General features: G+C 43.1%; 1 protein-coding gene across 3 annotated transcripts in view; it reads left to right on the top strand.

Annotated features, from left to right (window-relative positions):
• LOC118363424 (protocadherin-15-like) overlaps positions 1 to 13801 on the top strand; it is a 318783-nt gene that overhangs the window by 299995 nt on the left and 4987 nt on the right. For 2 of the 3 annotated variants that reach the window (XM_052491871.1, XM_052491880.1), the window contains exons 31-35: positions 423 to 533; positions 6168 to 6189; positions 6641 to 6679; positions 10684 to 10757; positions 13481 to 13613. In XM_052491871.1, the coding sequence (XP_052347831.1) occupies positions 423 to 533; positions 6168 to 6189; positions 6641 to 6679; positions 10684 to 10757; positions 13481 to 13613 (379 nt within the window). The remainder of the gene's footprint in view (positions 1 to 422; positions 534 to 6167; positions 6190 to 6640; positions 6680 to 10683; positions 10758 to 13480; positions 13614 to 13801) is intronic. The other variant, XM_052491888.1, reaches the window with a different exon arrangement.

Here is a 13801-nt window from a genome sequence, read left to right as displayed (position 1 = left end):
CATGGACACAAACACTGTTCATGACACAAACTGTTCACTCCCCTCTGGTTGGTAGAGAGAAAATGTTGCAGGTTTAAAGCTTATTTTTGTGCAATTCTACCCATTTGTCCATGTCTAATGTGTATTCATCTAATATTTGAGTGGCTCGAACATGTTTTCAAAGCCAATGATTGGGATCAGGGAAGTCAACGAAATCTAAAACAAATGAAGAGTGCATAACCTGTTTTTATACACTGCAGTCGGAGACAATAAATAAGAAATGTGCCGGCAACAATTGGTTTCTTTGAGTATATTGGGGTGCCACTGTGTGCCAAGATATGTATTTATGTGTGCATTTATAATGTAGCAGTGTCCTCTTAGTATTTGCTGACGCTGTAATTTACCGTAACTTGGTTGAATTTCTCTCCATGGTACTACTAAAGGAGACAGGCGGAGTGTGCTAAAACTGCCCGGATACAAATGACCCTCCCTACTGGCAAATCAGTGGTTGCTGCCACCAACAACCTGTATGAAGAGCTGGGGGACAACACCATGTAAGTTGTATAATATATCCTATCTTATCCCATTATGTGGGTCCTTGCAAATTCTCTGTTTAATTTAGAATTGGAGCAATTTTCCTGGGTGTGATTGGGTTCCTTGGTCAAACATATGCTACTGTAGACATTGTTTTAAGTTTATCTGTGGAGGTTAAATCATGCTGTGCTTCAGTGTAGTTCTTCACTGGGGAAACTGAGCAAAGCTGTTATCACCATTCCATGGCTCAGCAGTTTCCTGCCTTCTCGATATGCTCGCTTCCATAAACTTAATAGAATTTCATATGCAAGGAAAATACCATCTGGAATATGATTCTTATTTTATTCTTTACTGTTCAAGATGGAGTACGATTGACTTCAAAACAGACTGGCCAGCTCTCTGAAAACAAGGGGGAAATTCATGTCAATTGAAGATAATTGAAATACTTATTCAAGTGCCGTGGCGAAACACAATTTATTTTATCGATAAGGTTGTTGAGTGGCTCAGTCATTGAGCAGTACAGCGTGTGGCTTCATGTGCTGCTGCAAAGCCATAAGATATGTCCTGATCACATAGAGAACAGACCTAGGCTTACTTTAGAATGAACTGGTCAACCGCTCTGCTGATCAAGGAGCCCTTGTAGCTTCCTCCTTCTCTGATCAAAAACAATGCAATGGTAAAGTGAATCGTTTTTTCAATTGTCAGCCATCAACCAGGCGGTGGACATTCAGAGAATGAAATCTGCCATTACCGGCAGTCAAGTGTGTAGCATTTCTGTGATTCGCCCTGCTTTTCCTGCTATACTCATCTGTCTATCTTATTGCCTCATTTCTGTTCCTTGGCCTCCAGAGTGAAGTGAGTACTTGTGTTGTAGCGCTAGGTTGTAACTGTTGCTCATTAGAGTTTTCCTTTAGTCTCTGCTTCTTGTCTGTTGTTGTTTATTATTCAAGTAGCAGGCCCTTAAATTGTATGTAGATCAGTGGAGGCTGGTGGGAAGAGCTATAGGAGGACTGGCTCATTGTAATGGCTGGAATGGAATAAATGGAATTGTATCAGACACATCACACAAATAGAAACCACACATTTGACTCCCTTCCATTGATTCCATTCCTGCCATTACAATGAGCCCGTTCAGTCTGGCAGTTGCGGTCTTATTTCGCCTTGCAACGTTTTAGGAGAGGAGATAGGTCGCTAAGCTTATTTGGTGGTAGTAAGGTGTAAATGGTCAACTTTTTCTTTGGAAGTTATCTCTCTCATCACAATGTTCCTCCTTCTATCGTTTCAAGTCTTTTTCTCCTCTGCCGTCTCCATAAAAGCAAAAAAGAGGAGGATAACCGCCAGAGGCTCAAAAGCACACTTGCCACAGGGGCCATCGCTGCACACAAGCTTTCCAGTGCCAATGGGATCCTCCTCAACAACATGCCCAAGTCTGAGAGTAACATCACGTTATTCCCAGACGAGAACCCCTTAAACACCAAGAACCCCCTGTTTGACGAAGGCACGGGCACTCTCAGCAGCCCAGAGATCCTGGGGCAGCAACAGAGGACGATGGAACTCCTGGGGACCTATCCCCCCCCACGGAACCCTGCGGACCTCAGAGAGGGCCCCTTCCTGAATTTCAACTGTGGGGGCTCGGGCCACTCCTGGACCCTACCCTCCAGGCTCCACAGGCAGGAGATGTGTGATGCTCTGAGGAGACAGGTGGTGATGGACCCGGTGCAGTGGGAGCTGGAGCTGCTGAAGACTGAGCTGAAGGACAGTAAGTACATGCTAGACGGCCTGGACTGGGGAAACCTGGACGGCCTGGACTGGGGAAACCTGAGGCGCAGCTCCTACATGGAGCCCAAGCCCATGTCCGTGAAGGAGCAGGCCAGGCAGTTTGAGCAGCAGGCCAAGAGGGAGATGAAGAAGAGGCAGAGCCGTGAGTCCCAGGGGTCTCTCTCTGCTGACTTCCTGATGGGGTTGGGGTTCGACAGCACCCAGCACCGTGCCAGAGAGGCCTGGCAGTCTCTGGACTCCATTCTGAGTAGAAACAGAGAGGACCGCCAGTCTCTGGGCTGCATCCTGGGTAGAGGACTGCCATCTGGGACAAGAAAGTGAGGGCCCACCCTGCGTCATTAATACCCAGAGCAATGGTAGTCCACCCCCCAGCCACAAGCCCACTCTTCCCATCCTGCGCAGCCTCAGCTTCTCCAGCTACAACTCAGCCTCCGCCGAACCCTACGAGGTCATCCCTGAACCCCCAGACGTGCCCCCTTCTCCTCCCCCACCCAGCTTCCCTCCACCTCTCCCCTCCATGCCTCCTCCCCCTCCATGCCTCCTCCCAATTCCCCCTCCACCCTTAACTACGGCAAAAACCTTTTCCCTGCCCCTCCTCCGCCTCTCCCTCCTCCCATTACCCCTCCCCTCAATCGTCCATCTGCGTTTGTGCTCCCCCTCGCCCGCTGTGACCACCCTGAGACCTGTGTCCCTGCACCCTCCCCCGCCGCCCCTCCCCATCGACCCCGAGCTCCCCATGAAGGAGCTGAAGGGGATCCTGAAGAACGTACAGAACATCGCCGACATCGAGAAATCTGTTTCCAACATGTGCAATCAAATAGACAAGAAAACGATGCTTCCAAGGAGCGTCCTGAAGCCACAAGGGTCTGTTGATTCAGTGGACTACTTCTACGATGAACTAGACATTGCAGAGACTGTAGTCCCCACCACAGCAGAGGTGCAGGCTGATGAACTCCTTAGTGGAAGAGCTGGAGAAACGCTTCCCCTCTCAGTCCACTGCAATGTGACTCTCACCTTCTATTTCTGTTCAGTGACTGTTTCTTCTTTTTCTTCTTCATTTTGTGTTCTTTTGCAATTCCATTCTTCATTCATTCTTGTGTTTTCATTTTTTGTCATTTATTGTTGTCATGTATTTTTTTCAAGGGAGTTGTTTTCATTCTGAAATGTTGATTGATATTTATTTATATATGAATGCATGGCTAGTCTTGTTCCGTGTCATAACTTAGCCTGTAATTGTAAGGTTTTATAGTCACCTAAAGATGAAGATAATCTAGAGAATTTTACCTATCTCCAAACAAAACGCCATAATGACAAAGACAATCAACCAGTTTCAGGTTGATAGAGAGTTTTGCAAAAATAAATTAAAACATTAAATTTCACCTTTACATAAGCATTCAGACCCTTTACTCAGTACTTTGTTGAAGCACATTTGGCAGCGATTACAGCCTCGAGTCTTCTTGGGTATGACACTACAAGCTTGGCAAATATGTATTTGGGGAGTTTCTCTCATTCTTCTCTGCAGATCCTCTCAAGCTCTGTCAGGTTGGATGGGGAGCGTCGCTGCACAGCTATTTTCAGGTCTCCCCAGAGATGTTTGATCCGGTTCAAGTCTGGGCTCCGGCTGGGCCACTCAAGGACATTCAGAGACTTATCCCTAAGCCACTCCTGAGTGGTCTTGGCTGTGTGCTTAGCATTGTTGTCCTGTTGGAAGGTGAACCTTCGCCCCACTCTGAGGTCCTGAGTGCTCTGGAGCAGGTTTTCATCAAGGATCTCTCTGTACTTTGCTCCTTTCATTTTTCCCTCGATCCTGACTAGTCTTCCAGTCCCTGCCGCTGAATAACATCCCCACAGCATGATGCTGCCACCATCATGTTTCACCGTAGGGATGGTTTCAGGTTTCCTCCAGACGTGACGCTTGGCATTCAGGCCAAAGAGTTCAATCAGACCAGAGTATCTTGGTCTGAGTGTGTGTGTGTGTGTGTGTGTGTGTGTGTGTGTGTGTGTGTGTGTGTGTGTGTGTGTGTGTGTGTGTGTGTGTGTGTGTGTGTGTGTGTGTGTGTGTGTGTGTGTGTGTGTGTGTGTGTGTGTGTGTGTGTGTGTGTGAGAGAGTGAGTCAAATCTAAAAAGAACATGAAGAAAATGTACAACAATGACAAATGGTTTGATGAAGAATGCAAAAACCTAAGAAAGATTTTGAGAAACCTGTCCAACCAAAAACATAGAGACCCAGAAAACCTGAGGTTATGCCTTCACTATGGTGAATCCCTAAAACAATACAGAAATACACTACGGAAAAAGAAGGAACAGCACGTCAAAAATCAGTTCAATGTAATTGAAGAATCCATAGACAGAACAAAGAATTATCTATCCAAAACAGAGATGTATGGGTGAACCACTTCTCCAATCTTTTTGGCTCTATAACAAAGAACAAACAGCAAAAACATGTACATGATCAAATACAAATGTTAGAATCCACTATTGAAGACTTCAACAACCCACTGGATTATCCAATTACCTTGAATGAACTACAGGATAAAATAAAAACCCTCCAACCCATAAACGCCTGTGTTGTTGGTATCCTCAATGAAATGATCAAATATACAGACAACAAATTCCAACTGGCTATACTTAAACTCTTTGACATTTGACTTCAGATTCTAGTTGGTTGAGGCCTGGTGCTGCAGACTGTTCTAGTGTCCTCGCCAATTTGATGATATTTATGTTGAAGAGGGCCCTGTGGAAAGAAATGTGTTTTTGTCAGTTTAAACTGTACACTTGTTGTTTGTGTTCATAGATTTTATAATGTCGTATGTTTTTGCCCCAACACCACTTTCCATCCATTTGTATAGCAGGCCCTCATGCTAAATTGAGTCGAAAGCTTTTTTGAAATCAACGAAGCATGAGAAGACTTTGCCTTTTGATTTGGTTTCTTTGTTTGTTTGTTTGTCAATTAGGGTCTGCAGGGTGAATACGTGGTCTGTCTTACCGTAATTTGGTAAAAAGCCCATTTCACATTTGCTCAGTACATTGTTTTCATTGAGGAAATGTATGAGTCTGCTGTTAATGATAATGCAGAGGATTTTCCCAAGGTTGCTGTTGACACATATCCCACGGTAGTTATTGGGGTCAAATCTGTCTCCACTTTTGTTTATTGGGGTGATCAGTCCTTGGTTCCAAATATTGGGAAATATGCCAGAGCTGAGGATGATGTTAAAGCGTTTTAGTATAGCCAATTGTAATTTGTACTCTGTATATTTGATCATTTCATTGAGGATACCATCAACACCACAGGCCTTTTTGGGTTGGAAGGTTTGTATTTTGCCCTGTAGTTCTTTCAATATAATTGGAGAATCCAGTGGGTTCTGGTAGTTTTTAATAGTTGATTCTAGGATTTGTCTTTGATCATGTACATTTTTGCTGTTTGTTCTTTGTTATAGAGCCAAAAAGATTGGAGATGTGGTTTATCCATACATCTCCATTTTGGATAGATAACTCTTTGTTTTGTTGTTTGTTTAGAGTTTTCCAATTTTCACAGAAGTGGTTAGATTCTATGGATTATTACTTTTCCCTCTGTCCCCCTCTCTTTCCCTCTCTCTCTCTCTCTTAGTGAGGGGTAGGGGTAGAATAGATTTAAGAGCACTGAATAATTCATATTATTGCCTTCCAAAAGGAGGCAATTCTTTACAATTCTCATGTACTTGAAACTGAAAAATTAGCAAAGGGAGACCACTCTCTGCTTTTGATTTAAGCAGACAATTACTGCTACAGTAAGTAATACAAGCTCAAGCAATCTTTATCTTGATAATCTTTATTTTTGACAATCTTTATCTTGACAATCTGGTTTACTGATTTCCACAATGTTTCTTCCTCTACAGGCGCGGGTATGGACATCATGAGGTACGTTGGCGTTTCCATTCCTCTGAAATTGGCGTTGCTGCTTATGAATGGGGAACCTACTTGTCAGTTTATTTAACATTGTTATCTGTAGACACAGCATTGATAGAAGGACCAAAACTAAATATGGAAATGAATTTCCAATGCACCGCCCACCTAATATTTGGGGAGGCGATGTGGTGCACAAATATTGGAGAGGTTTGGCTGATGGCGGAAGCTGTCATCCCTTCGTATTAAATGCCTTGGGTTTTGGTTATGAAATTCTCTTATTATACTTCATTGACACAGGCTGTTTCTTCTGTCTATTTCCCATGAAACTCCCCCTGACCCCGCTTGCTACCCCTTCCCCATCCATATTTGCATTGATCCACTATCTGTTTAATGAAACCTACCTCTTATCTATTTCCCCTTTGACTGTCTTTTCCTCCTCAACTGTCCACTCTCTCTCCGGCAGCAACAGCAGTTGCTCAGGCCCTCTCTTCTGAGACCGGAGGTACAGAATACTCTCTATCTATCTCTCTCAATTCAATTCAGTTCAATTCAAAGGCTTTATCGGCATGGGAAACATATGTTAACATCTCAAAAGCAAGTGAAATAGATAATACACGAAAGTGAAATAAAAAATAAAAAAAGAAGGGCCTCCCGGGTGGTGCAGTGGTTAAGGGCGCTGTACTGCAATGCCAGCTGTGCCACCAGAGACTCTGGGTTTGCGCCCAGGCTCTGTCGTAACCGGCCGCGACCGGGAGTTGTAGCTATGAGACAAGATAATAGCTACTAAATACAGTTGGATACCACAAAATTGGGGAGAAAAAGGGGTAAAATAAAAAATAAAAAAAAATGAAAATAATAACAGTAAAACATTACACTCACAGAATTTCCGAATTTCAAATGTCTTATTATGTCTATATACAGTGTTATAACAATGTGCAAATAGTTATGGTACTAAAAGGGAAAATAAATAAACATAAATATGGATTGTATTTACAATGGTATTTGTTCTTCACTGGTTGCCCTTTTCTTGTAGCAACAGGTCACAAATCTTGCTGCTGTGATGGCACACTGTGGCATTTCACCCAGTGGATATAAGAGTTTATCAAAATGTGGTTTGTGTTCAAATTCTTTGTGGATCTGTGTAATCTGAGGGAAATATGTGTCTCTAATATGGTCATACATTTGGCAGGAGGTTAGGAAGTGCAGCTCCATTTTGTGGGTAGTGTGCACATAGCTTGTCTTGTCTTGAGAGCCAGGTCTGCCTATGGCGACCTTTCTCATTAGCAAGGCTATGGTCACTGAGTCTGTACATAGACAAAGATTTCCTTAATTTTGGGTCAGTCACAGTGGTCAGGTATTCTGCCACTGAATACTCTATGTTTAGGGCTGAATAGCATTCTAGTTTGCGCTGTTCTTTTTGTAAATTCTTTCCAATATGTCAAGTAGTTATCTTTTAGTTTTCTCATGATTTGGTTGGGTCTAATTGTGTTGCTGTCCTGGGGCTCTGTGGGGTCTGTTTGTGTTTGTGAACAGAGCCCCAGGACAAACTTGGTTAAGGGGCTCTTATCCAGGTTAATCTCTCTGTAGGTGATGGCTTTGTTATGGAAGGTTTGGGAATCGCTTCCTTTTAGGTGGCTGTAGAATTTTACAGCTCTTTTCTGGATTAAAAATGCATGCTATCATTAGCAGGTATCTGCTCTGCATGCATTATTTGGTGTTTTACGTTGTACACAGAGGATATTTTTGCAGAATTCTGCATGCCGAGTCTCAATTTGGTGTTTGTCCCATTTTGTGAACACTAAGCAGGAATCGGGAGGATAGAATTATGGTCAGATTTGCCAAACTGATGGCGAGGGAGAACTTTGCAACAGTCTCAACGTCAACAGTGAAGAGGCGACTCTGGGATGCTGGCCTTCTAGGCAGAGTTCCTCTGTCCAGTGTCTTTCTTCTTTTGCCCATCTTCATCTTTTATTTTTATTGTCCAGTCTGAGATATGGCTTTTTCTTTGCAACTCTGCTTTGAAGGCCAGTACACTCTAATGTGCTTGTCCTCTTGTTCCGTTGTGCACCGGGGCCTCCCACTCCTCTTCTATTCTGGTTAGAGACAGTTTGCGCTGTTCTGTTAAGGGACTAGTACACAGCGTTGTACGAGATCTTCAGTTTCTTGGCAATTTCTCCCATGGAATAGCCTTCTTTTCTCAGAACAAGAATATACTGACAAGTTTCAGAAGAAAGTTCTTTGTTTCTGGCCATTGAGCCTGTAACCGAACCCACAAATACTAACGCTCCAGATACTCAACGAGTCTAAAGTTGTTTTATTGCTTCTTTAATCAGGACAACAGTTTTCATCTATGCTAACATAATTGCAAAAGGGTTTTCTAATGATCAAATCAGCCTTTCAAAATGATAAACTTGGATTAGCTAACTAGAGGTTGACCGATGAATCGGTATGACCGATTAATTAGGGCCGATTTCAAGTTTTCATAACAATCAGTCATTTGCATTTTTGTGTTTGCCAGCAGCTCTTAGCAATGCTTGAATCACAGTGCTGTTTATGACTTCAAGCCTATCAACTCCTGAGATTAGGCTGGCAATACTAAAGTGCCTATAAAACATGCAATAGTCAAATGTATATGAAATACAAATGGTATAGAGAGAAATAGTCAACGTGTCATAATTCCTATAATAACTACAACCTAAAACTTCTTAACTGGGAATGTTGAAGAACTGGGAATATTGAACCACCAGCTTTCATATGTTCTGAGCAAGGAACTGAAACGTTAGCTTTTTTACATGGCACATATTGGACTTTTACTTTCTTCTCCAATTGAGCATATTTCATTATTTATTTGAGACTAAATTGATTTTATTTCTGTATTATATTATTTATTTAGTATTGTTGTAATTGTCATTATTACATTATTACAAATATAAATATATATATATATATATATTGTCTGATTAATCAGTATCGGCTTTTTGTGGTCCTCCAATAATCGGTATCAGTATCGCGTTGAAAAATCAGAATTGGTCGACCTCTATAGCCAACACAACGTGTCATTGGAACACAGGAGTGATGATTGCTGATAATGGGCCTCTGTACGCCTATGTAGATATTCCATTAAAAATCAGCAGTTTCCAGCTACAATAGTCATTTACAACATTAACTATGTCTGCACTGTATTTCTGATCAATTTGATGTTATTTTAATGGATAATTTGCTTTTCTTTCAAAAACAAGGACATTTACAAGTGACCATTACAGTGAAACATTTTGTCCAGGAAATTGTCTAGAAGGGATTGAATTTGTTGTTGCCTAAACATTTTTGGGGAGATTTCCAAAATACTTTCCTTCCATCTATAGCATTTCTTAATATTATTCTGTTCCTTTGACTTTGATTGCTCCTGATTTAGCATAGCTCTGTTCAAATAGAGTGTGATTTTTCTGTGATCTGATAGGGGTATCAGTGGACTGACTGTGAACGCTCTGAGAGACTCTGGGTTCAGGTCAATGATAAAGTAGTCTACAATACTACTGCCAAGAGATGAGCTATAGGTGTACATACCAAAGAAGTCCCCTCGAACCCTACCAGTGACTATGTACATACCCAGCATCCAACAGAAGTTGTTGCAGGAGTTGCTGCAGGAGTTTCTGTTGGTTATGTTGCCGTAGTTGTTTCTAGGGGGGAATATGGGGGAGGGAATGCTGTCACCTCCAGGTAGGTGTTTGTCCCCCTGTGTGCTGAGGGTGTCAGGTTCTTGTCCAGTTCTGGCATTTAGGTAGCCACAGACTAGTACATGTCCCTGTGCCTGGAAATAGTTGATCTCCCCCTCTAGGATGGAGAAGACGTCATCGTTAAAGTATGGCGATTCTATTGGTGTGATACAGTAGGTAGCACCAATGAGGACATTTTTCTCTGTTGATATCATTTCCTTATTCATTTCAAGCTAGATGTAAAATTGTCCTGTTTTGGCTAATTCAATAGATTGGGTTAGGTCTGCTCTATACCAAATTAGCATACCCCCTGAGTCTCTTCCCTGTTTCACACCTGGTAGTTTGGTGGATGGGACTACCAGTTCTCTGTAACCTAGAGGGCAACCAGTGGGTCCATCTCCTTTATACCATGGTTCTTGTAGAATGACAATGTCTGTATTTCCAATGTCTTTCATGAAGTCTGGGTTCCTGTTCTTTAGGCCAAAGGCAGATGATCTCAGGCCTTTTATATTCCAGGATGAGATAGTAAAAGCTTTGTGTTCCTTAGTGTCTAGTGTTGTTTTTGTGTGGTTTAGTCTGTCTGTCTGTCTGTCTGTCTGTCTCTGTCTGTCTGTCTGTCTGTCTGTCTGTCTGTCTGTCTGTCTGTCTGTCTGTCTGTTGTCTGTCTGTCTATCTCTGTTTGTTATCCAAAGTAGTGAAGAATCCTCCTTTAATAAAGCCTGTTTGATGGTCTTCTCTTGTTTTCCTTCAAATTCATTGTCTTTAACTAATACCTCTACTTTACCCACAACAGGAGCTCTCTATTGAGTCTGGTATCGATCCTGGCCAGGACTATTACACCCAGGATTATTATAATTGTGACCATGGGTAAGGGAATGTGCGTGTGTGTGTGCATGTTTTCTTGCATGCATGGCTGTGCACGGTGTGTCTGTGTACGGTGTGTCTCTGCACAGTGTGTGTTTGTGTGTGTTTTTGTTCCTGAGGCCTCACTGATCCTGTGAGTGCCGACAGTTCACCTCACACCAGGGAAACTCAGTCGGTCTGCAGAGTCCAGAAACTCATTTAGAGTTAAATACCCGTCCATAACAAACAGCTCTCGACACAACAGGCCTCCAGACTGAAAAATGGGATGTAGTTTCCGAACAGCCTTGAAGTGAAGCGTTCAGGTCAGAATACATAATGATAGCTTCAGATGAAATAATTCAAATTGTCATTTGTTGCCACCTGTGATGAATTCCATAATTTTCATTTTAAGACACTAGAGACCCCATTTAGGTCTCCTGGCACAATGATAGCCAGGCGAATCACTCACTTAGCACGTTACATTGAGCATCGTCCACATGTTATCTCACAACAGGAGAACAACAAGGAGTGTTGATGCAGATGGAATGTTGTGGAATTAAGCTCTTACGATGTAGCCCCTCCAGCACCCAAGTGAGAGGATGATAGTTATAGAGCACGTGTGTCAAACTCATTCTACGGATGGCCGAGTGTCTGCAGGTTTTCACTCTTCCCCTGTACTTGATTGATGAATTAAGGTTACTAATTAGCAAGGAACTCCCCACACCTGGTTTTCTAGGGCTTAATTGAAAGGAAAAAACTAAAACTTGTAGACACTAGTCCCTCCATGGAATGAGTTTGACACCCCGGATGTAGACGGAACGATTCGGATTTAAATATGCTGTAGCAGCAGATACATTTACCTCTCACTGTCTCTGCGTGTCTCTCTCTCCTTTCTCTTTCTTCTCTCTCCTCTCTCTCCTCACTCTCCTCAATCTCTCTCCTCTCTCTCCTCAATCTCTCTCCTCTTTCCCCTCTCTCCTCTCTCTCCTCAATCTTTCTCCTCTCTCTCCTCTTTCCCCTCTCTCTCCTTTCTCTCCTCACTGTCTCCTCTCTCCTCTCTCTCTCTCATAAATCTCTCTCCTCACTCTCTCTCCTCTCTCTCCTCACTCTCTCCTCTTTCCCCTCTCTCTCCTTTCTCTCCTCACTGTCTCCTCTCTCCTCACTCCCTCTCTCTTCTCTCTCTCCTGTCGCTCTTCACTCTCTCTCTCCTGTCTCTCCTCTCTCTCCTCACGCTCTCTCTCTACACGCAGCTTTTCACCTTTTAATGACAACGTCCAGCCTCTGACTTCAGCCATACCTGTGTTATTTTTCTCTCTGCTATGTAGCGGGTCTCTCAAAATGCTAATGTTTCGCTTCACACCGACCACTATGAATAAAATTAGAGTTTGGCTCATGTTTGGGTTGAGATGTGGGGAATAGTCTTCCTGGAGGCTTGAGCCTTTTAACCATTTGGCCTCTACTGACACCGTGTACTGTACACTCTTAGAATTAGTGGTGACTCGAGGAAACCTTGGAGATCCTCAAGAAACCCCTGGAGTTCCTCAAGGAACTCATATTTTCATCTTTGATTAGTTGAGTGGTTCTTGGAGGAACCTTTATTGGTTCAATGTAGCAACGTGTTCCTGGAGGAATCCTGGAGCAAAGGTGTGGCTTATTAGGGGCGTGGCTTGCGGATCAGTATTTTTTTGTGCCACCCATTACAGTAAATGTTATTCTTGTTCATCTGTTGTATTGTCTTCCAATGTTAAGGTTGAACGCTGACAGTTTTGTAAAGCCGGTGAGGAGTTTGTAGCTTCAGTTCCCCAAGAGGTTATGTGAATCCTGAAGTTGGAGTAGTTAACACTTTATTACAGTATGTCAGTAATGTTCATATTATACTAGAATATGTAATAAGCATAGATATTCATGGAACATTTCAATTGTCGTGTACAAACTTAACGTGATGAACAGTAATGACATTTACGCTAACGGGGGACCAAAAATAACTATCATAAAGCCACACCTGATAGGCTGCTACCTATAAAAAAGGTTTTAAAAAATGGAACCCTTCCAATCACAGAAGTGGTCCTGTTTGAACCTTTACACAGAGGTTCCTCAAATACCTCTTTCAACTGGAAAGGTTCCGCCTGTGTGGCCACCAAAAAGGTTCTTCCAGGCTCCTTTACTTCTTAAGAGTTTAAGTTATAGGTCACCACACCCTGTGTCCAGGCAGTCACAGTCAGCCCTGTTAAGCTGATGGTCTGTTTCTCCCTAGGAGCACTCAGTCTTTAACCTGGGTTCATAGGGAAGTGACTTCTACGCTCTGTAGTGAGTGGGCCCTGGATCTTATTCTATCCCTTTCTGCCCCCCTCTGGCACGAAAGACAGGCTGAACAAAGACAGAGAAGAAAAAAGGAATAGCCTGTCTTGGGGTAATGACGATAACATCCCCAAGGGAGCCTCCTTTACTGCCCTCCTCTCACTCTTTCTGTTATCCAGGAGCCACTGGAGACCCGGGCCCAATCACATGTTCTGTTTCACACTCGCTTCTGAAAAACGAATGGCAGAATTATACTGATAAATGTGTATGGACAGAGGTTGAATAAATTATGTTATGGCTGCGAGTGTGTGTGTGCGCGTGCATGTGTGTGTGTGTGTTGTCTGTCTGTCTGTCTGTCTGTCTGTCTGTCTGTCTGTCTGTCTGTCTGTCTGTCTGTCTGTCTGTGTGTCAGTCAGTACAGTGTGTAACTAAACCGTGTCTCCCTACAGGTATGAGCTGCCTCAGTATGGCAGTCGCAGGAAGTTGATATCTCCGACAGGCTTGTATGATGAGTACGGAGAGGTGATTGTGGAAGACGATGGGAGCTACTACTATTGCAGTCCACAGGAGTCGGATGGAGAGGTAGCAGATTTGTATGATTCAAAATGATGCACCTTTGAATTTAATAAAAAGTATGTCCCTGGAGGAACCCCTGCTTGGTTCAGTAATGGATCAGTAATGGTTAATGGTCAACAGTGGATTTAACGGTAGCTTGGGCTGATGTGACTGTAACATAGGTGGCCATGCGTGGTGGGAGGAGGCCATCTAGG

Source organism: Oncorhynchus keta, chromosome 3 (assembly GCF_023373465.1).
Source record: "Oncorhynchus keta strain PuntledgeMale-10-30-2019 chromosome 3, Oket_V2, whole genome shotgun sequence".
Taxonomy (NCBI): Eukaryota; Metazoa; Chordata; class Actinopteri; order Salmoniformes; family Salmonidae; genus Oncorhynchus; species Oncorhynchus keta.
The sequence above is the reverse complement of the archived record's forward strand: the minus strand, read 5'-3'. Positions and strand labels throughout refer to the sequence as shown.